This window comes from Rousettus aegyptiacus, unplaced genomic scaffold (genome assembly GCF_014176215.1).
Source record: "Rousettus aegyptiacus isolate mRouAeg1 unplaced genomic scaffold, mRouAeg1.p scaffold_m13_p_5, whole genome shotgun sequence".
Lineage (NCBI taxonomy): Eukaryota > Metazoa > Chordata > Mammalia > Chiroptera > Pteropodidae > Rousettus > Rousettus aegyptiacus.
Genome location: NW_023416308.1, coordinates 118,118,226 through 118,124,225, shown reverse-complemented (window position 1 = coordinate 118,124,225; position 6,000 = coordinate 118,118,226). Strand labels below are relative to the sequence as shown.

The window sequence follows — 6,000 nt, the reverse complement described above, 5'->3', positions numbered from 1 at the left end:
CCACGGGGAGCTTCCTGCTCACTGTGCGCTTTGCACACATCCTCTCAGTCACCCCTCGCCACAGCCCTGTGCCCTGGGGGTTACAATCCCCATTTTACAGTGGAGGAAACTGAGGCTCAGCCCAAAGTCATCCTTTCGGCAAATATTTCTGAGTGTCTACAAACATCGGGGCCTGCTGAGCACTGTGGCAGAGAACAGGATGTTCAAGGTCCCCACTCCCCTAGGGGCTCCAGTCTGGCGGGGAGACCAACAGGGTGAGGGGAGAAGGAGAAGGCGGGGGGGGGGGGGCAGTATTGCTATTCTAGATTGCGGCGGGAGCCAGGCAGGGCTGTTTTCCTCACTCTCCAGTTATGAATGAAAAGGGCGGGGAAAACCACAGAATAGCCCCGACAAGCTCAGTCTGGCGAGTTCAAGGACCAAAAGTAAACACATCGATGGTCCGATCACAAATTCCTAACCTGGCAGGCACGTCCATGCCTACAGCTTCCTTAGCAAAGGTCAGTCTCTACCTCAAGTGAGCCCTGTCCATTGTTCTCAGCATCTAGAATAACCCGCCTTTGCACTGTCAGAGTGATTTTCTTTTTCAGACCCCTCGAAGGCACAACTCTGCTGGCACCAGAGCGCGAGACCACAGAAATCCTCGGTGCTAGTTAAATGTTAACTTTTCCGTACCTGCCCATGTGGAAGTAGCGTCTGTCTCTCTGTTTGCTTTTTACCCAGTCCCAGAGATTTCCCGACTTTGCTTTCTCCAGCCTCCTTAATCTGCCACCGATGGATTTCCTGTAACCCACCTAACGCTTTGATTCTAAATACACAAAATGAGCTGCAAAACTGCGTCTTTCTGGAACATCGTCTCAATCTACTGAGATCTTGCTTCTGGGCATGACCTCAAAAATTTGGTTCAAATAAATTCTTATAAAAGTTTTCTATGGGTTTGGATGTTCTTTCGTCGACAGAACACTATCAAGGCCTTATCGCTGGTACTCGAGAAATGTGTAGAAAATGAATCCTTCCTACCGACTTCAATCCAGCCACCTTTAACTCCTGTCTGATACACCAACACGTGGGCCGAAAATCCTCTACAACCAAGGTCAAGGCTCTGGACAAACATTTAAGTTCTTTCCAGCTTTCTACAATTAGAGATGATGCTGAATGGAGTTTTCTGCATGGGGCTTTTTGCTTCGTTCAGTGACGACTTTTCTTGGGAGACAGTCTTGGGAATGGGGTTGCTACCCTAAGGGTCCTACGCATATTCATTCCTCTAGGAGTCTCCTTTTGGAGAATTAGTACATGTCTGACACTTTTCCTGAGCACCTACTGCATGACTGATGACTCTGGAGAGTTGGTGCTATTATGCTCCATGCAGAGGTAAACAGCAAGAGGCTCTTGACAGCCTGGTAAGCGCCTTCTCCGTCTTTCAAAGCCGTGCTCAAACTCCCCTGGGGAGGCTCCCACACTTCTGTGGGCAGAATTAGTCTTTTTTTTTTTTTTTTTTGTAGAACTATTATTTTAGCATCACTATATACCAAGCTGCCCCAGCCTCTGCCCTGATGGCTTTGCCTCTGCTCTATGGGTTGGCCAGTGAGAGCCACAGTCAAGACTTCGGTTTGCCTGTAAGGGAGGGAAGTTTTGTATACTCATGTTGGCAATGCTCTCCACACAATGGAACCAGGACACCTGCCTCGCCCCTCTCTGAGCCAAGGGACTTCAACCAAGGCACTCAGCCTCTGCTGTACTCAGTCTCACGTGGAAGCAATAGGAAGCAATAACATAAAACTTCGCAGCATCTTTAACGAGGCAGCCTCTCAATCCCAAAAGGAACTATAGTCATAAAGGCGCCTGTGGGCTCTAATAGCCCAACCAGCAGAGGCCAGAAGAAGTTATTTCACAAGCTAGAGGCCCAACCCTTCTAGTGCCTCTTCCTCCTGGCCAGGTTTCCGGCATTCCTGAGATTACCAGGCTGGTGCCAGGAGACAGCGGGACAAAGGGCCTGACATCTGGGCAGGCAGTGGACAGGCCCCACCTCTCTGCAGGCTGGTATTTTTAGACAAAGTCCTTGGCAACCTTATCTAAATAGCCTGACTGGAGACCTTGATTTCTCAGCTTTTCAAACATCCAGTGGGGCTCCCACCTCACCTCGCTCCTAAACCTCCTAAACGCCTGGGCCGCTCCCAGCTCCCTCCAGTGCAATGTCAAAAGCCTCTTTTCATTATAATCCTTTGGTTTGATGAGGCCATTTTTCTTGGAGTAAGGTCAGCCAAGTCTACACTATCTAAAAAGAGAGTTTTGCTTCCTGCAGGCTGTGAAATTTCCTCACAGAAGTCATTTCCTGTGCGTCAGGAGCTGAATTTCCTAAGCAGCCAGGGAACTCTCTCAGCTCATGTCCCCTGAAATAGAATCTATAATTTTTATATTTATCTGTGCCCCTCTTATTTCCAGAAAGGATTGGAGCGGTGGGGTCAAAGAGGCGTGAGGGATACGGGGCGGTGTGTGGCAAATGCGAGCAAGGGCCCTCGTTCCCCTCCCCAAGCAAAGGTGCGTTAGTCACAGTCACGCGGCTGGCTGTCTCCGGTGCGGGGGCGGGCGGGGCGGAGTCCACAAAGCCAGCAGCCCCGTGGCACTCACCTTTGGCCAGTGTTCCTGGTGGCTGCAGGATGCCTGCCCACCCGCAGCGAGCATCTAAGCCCCGCAATCCTCAGCACCACGGACAGGGAAACTGAGGCTGCTGGAGGCCTGAGAGGGCTGGGCCGGGTGTGCGGCCTGGTACCAGGCCCCTCCTCCCTTTCGCGCCCTGGGTTCTGACGCGCCGGCAGGCATTCCCCCGGCTTGGATGGGGCGTGGCCGCGCCTCGCACGGGGCCGAACCTGTACTGGGAAACGTTAAAAAAAAACCCACCAACGGCGTTGCAGACGGAGATACCTCGCCCCAAGATTACGGGGAAAGAGAAACCAGCTTCCAGGCACTGGCTTCCTGCCTGCCAGGCCTTTGCGTCTGACATCGTAGGGGAACAAGGGGTCCAAGAAAGGTGTCGGCCCCAAAGCCAAATCCTCCGTCCCCCGAGGCTCAGGGACCGCCCTCGACGCCCCCTCCGCCCAAACCCTATCTCGGGTCGCCCCAGAGCCTCGCTCGCTCCCCTCCAACTTCACGACCCCGGGAGCCGGCTCGACGCCCCGCCCCCGCTCGGGCCCCGCCCCCGCTCGGGCCCCGCCCCCTGAGGCCGCAGAGGGGGCGGCGCCGCAGCCAATGGGGAGGCGGCGTGGCGAGGCGGCGGTTGTGACGCGCCCAGACGGCGCGCCGTGGCCAATCCGCGGCGTGCGAGGGGGCGGGCTGTGACGTGGGTGGTGCTCCTCGTGCGGCGGGGGTAAAGGAGCGAGCACCGCGGCGCGCACGGCCAGCCGAGCGCCGTCGCCATCCGCACGCCTGTCTCCGCGCCGCTGCCGCTGTCGCCGCCGCCGCCGCCGCCCCGTGCCCTATCGGCGCGCCCCCAACCGCCACGCCCGCCGCCGCCGTTCCCGGCCGGCCAGTCAGCGAGCGGCCTCCGCGCCCGGCTTCGGTGAAGGGGGCGCCTGGCCGAACCCTGAGCCTCGCCCTCTCGCGCGCTGCGGCCGCCCGCGCTTCCTCGGCCGCCCGCCCGGGCATGAAGACCAAGTTCTGCAACGGGGGCGAGACGGAGCCCTCGCCGCTCGGGCTGCTGCTGAGCTGCGGCAGCAGCAGCGCGACGCCGGCGCCCGGCGTGGGGCAGCAGCGCGACGCCGCCAGCGACCTCGAGACCAAGCAGCTGGGAGGCCGGCAGCCCCCGCTCGCGCTGCCGCCGCCGCCGCCGCCGCCGCCGCTGCCGCTGCCCCCGCCGCCGCCGCCGCCGGCCGACGAGCAGCCCGAGTCCCGGACGCGGCGCAGGGCCTATCTGTGGTGCAAGGAGTTCCTGCCCGGCGCCTGGCGGGGCCTTCGCGAGGACCAGTTTCATATCAGTGTCATCAGGTCCGTGGCGGGGCGCGCGGGCGGGCGGGCGGGCGGGGTGGACGCGCGGCCGCGGGCCAGTCAGGTGACGCAGGCCCGGCGGGGGCGCTTCCGCGTTCGGGAGCCCCCTTTCCCGAACTCGTGTGGCACCCAAGCCAAATCCCGCGAAACGGGCCCCGTGACCGCCAAGACCTTCCAAGAGGCAGGCTTTTGAAGGGGGGCGGGGGGAACGCTCGGTTTTATGGGAAAACGCTCGGTTTTATGGGAAAACAGGTCTCTTCTAAGGAGAACAATACCGTTGGATCACAGAGTACATTTTGTACAGAAGCTTAAAATACATCTAGAAAGTCCCTTTGCGGTTTAGGGCCTTAAATGAAGGAGGGACATTATGGCTGGCTTAAAAAAAGAAAAATCACTTAGTAACTTTTCCTTCCAGTTCCTCGAGTTCATCATTTGATTTTTTCATCTCCGAGTTATTTGTTAGTGACGGAGGGGTAGCGTTTGCTCATTCCCTACTCACACTGTTCAGGCATGTAGGTAGGTGTGTTACAGCCAGAGTTAGGTGTGGCTCCAGAAACAACTAACAGTAAAGTGAAAAATTTCTTCCCTTAAGCTTAAATTTTAGTCATGGATTTCAGTCACACACACACACAAAATGTGTGTACATATTCACGCTTAACTGGAAAACAAAGACCATGTGGATGTTTGTTGCCACTCTGTCCTAGTGAGATAACCACTTAGCATTTAGCATGAGTCCTTCTGATTAGACCTTTAAAAATGTGTTGTCTTTTTCTGCTAATTTTCTTTTAAATGGCTGACCAGGTTGAGTACAGTATCTAGAAACTGGCCGGCAGGCTGGCCGGCTGCCAGTGATAATCCCCAAATCCAATTTTAGTCATTTGATTCCTTTTCTGTGCCCAGTCTTTCACCAGAGCCGCAAATGCAGCAAAATTAATTGAGCTTCACTTCCTTTTTGTGCCTCTGGCCCCTCTTACAGATACACTTGTGAGCAGCAAGGGTCAGCGGGCAGGTGGTAGGAAGACAGAGAAAAGAAAACCAAAAGTGTTTAGATAATCCACGAATTGCCTAATAAAACTTTTTTAAAAATAAAACTCTCTTCAAAATTTTAATTCACATGTAGTTAGGCCTGAAAATTCTCAGAAAGAGGAGTGATAGAGATCATCCTAGGTTATGTCTGTAAAATAAAAAATCTAAAGGGGCAGTGACTTGCCAGAGGTCAGAGGCTGTGTACCAGTGTCAGAGCATCAACTCCAAATCTCTGGTACCTGCTTCCTTCTGGCTCTAGTGCTCTGCCTGGAATATTATTCATCACTTAAACGACATATGCCATCAAGCCACGAAAAGATATGAAGGAAACTTAAATGCATATTAAGTGAAAGAAACCAATGTATATGATTCCAACCTGTATGACATTCTAGAAAAGGGAAAACTATGGAGACAGTAAAAGAAAGGATCAGGGGGTTAGGGGAGGGCGGGGTAAATAGGCAGAGGACAGAATTGTTAGGGCAGTGAAGTTATTCTTTATGATACTACAATGGTGGCTATATGTCATTATACATCTATCCAAGCCCATAGGATGTACAACACCAACAGTGAACCCTCAAACTGTGGACTTTGGGTGACAGTGGTATGTAACAAATGAACCCATCTGGTTAGAGGGAGGTTGTGGGCAGGTGGATAGGGTATATGGGAACAATATCAGGATGGACTACAGTTTATTTTTTCATTCACCTACTGAAGGACTTAGTTGCTTCCAAGTTTTGGTGATTATGAATAAAGCCGCTGTAAACATCCACGTGCAGCTTTTTGTGTGGACATAAATTTTCTTCTCCTTTGAGTGAATATGAAAGAGTTATGTGAGTGCTGACTTGTATGGTAAGAGCTTGTTTTGTTTTGTTGGAAACTGCCAAACTGTCTTCCAATGTGGCTGCACCGTTTTGCATTCCCACTGGAGTGTGAGAGTTCCTGTCGCTCCACATTCTTGCCAACATTTGCCATCGTCACTGTTGTGAGTTTTGGCTT

General features: G+C 53.6%; 1 protein-coding gene across 3 annotated transcripts in view; it reads left to right on the top strand.

Annotated features, from left to right (window-relative positions):
• Positions 1-3,441: 3,441 nt before the first annotated feature.
• CHKA (choline kinase alpha) overlaps positions 3,442-6,000 on the top strand; it is a 42,598-nt gene continuing 40,039 nt past the window's right edge. For 2 of the 3 annotated variants that reach the window (XM_036220188.1, XM_016131878.2), the window contains exon 1: positions 3,442-3,978. In XM_036220188.1, the coding sequence (XP_036076081.1) occupies positions 3,638-3,978 (341 nt within the window). In that variant the 5' untranslated portion in view covers positions 3,442-3,637. The remainder of the gene's footprint in view (positions 3,979-6,000) is intronic. The other variant, XM_036220189.1, reaches the window with a different exon arrangement.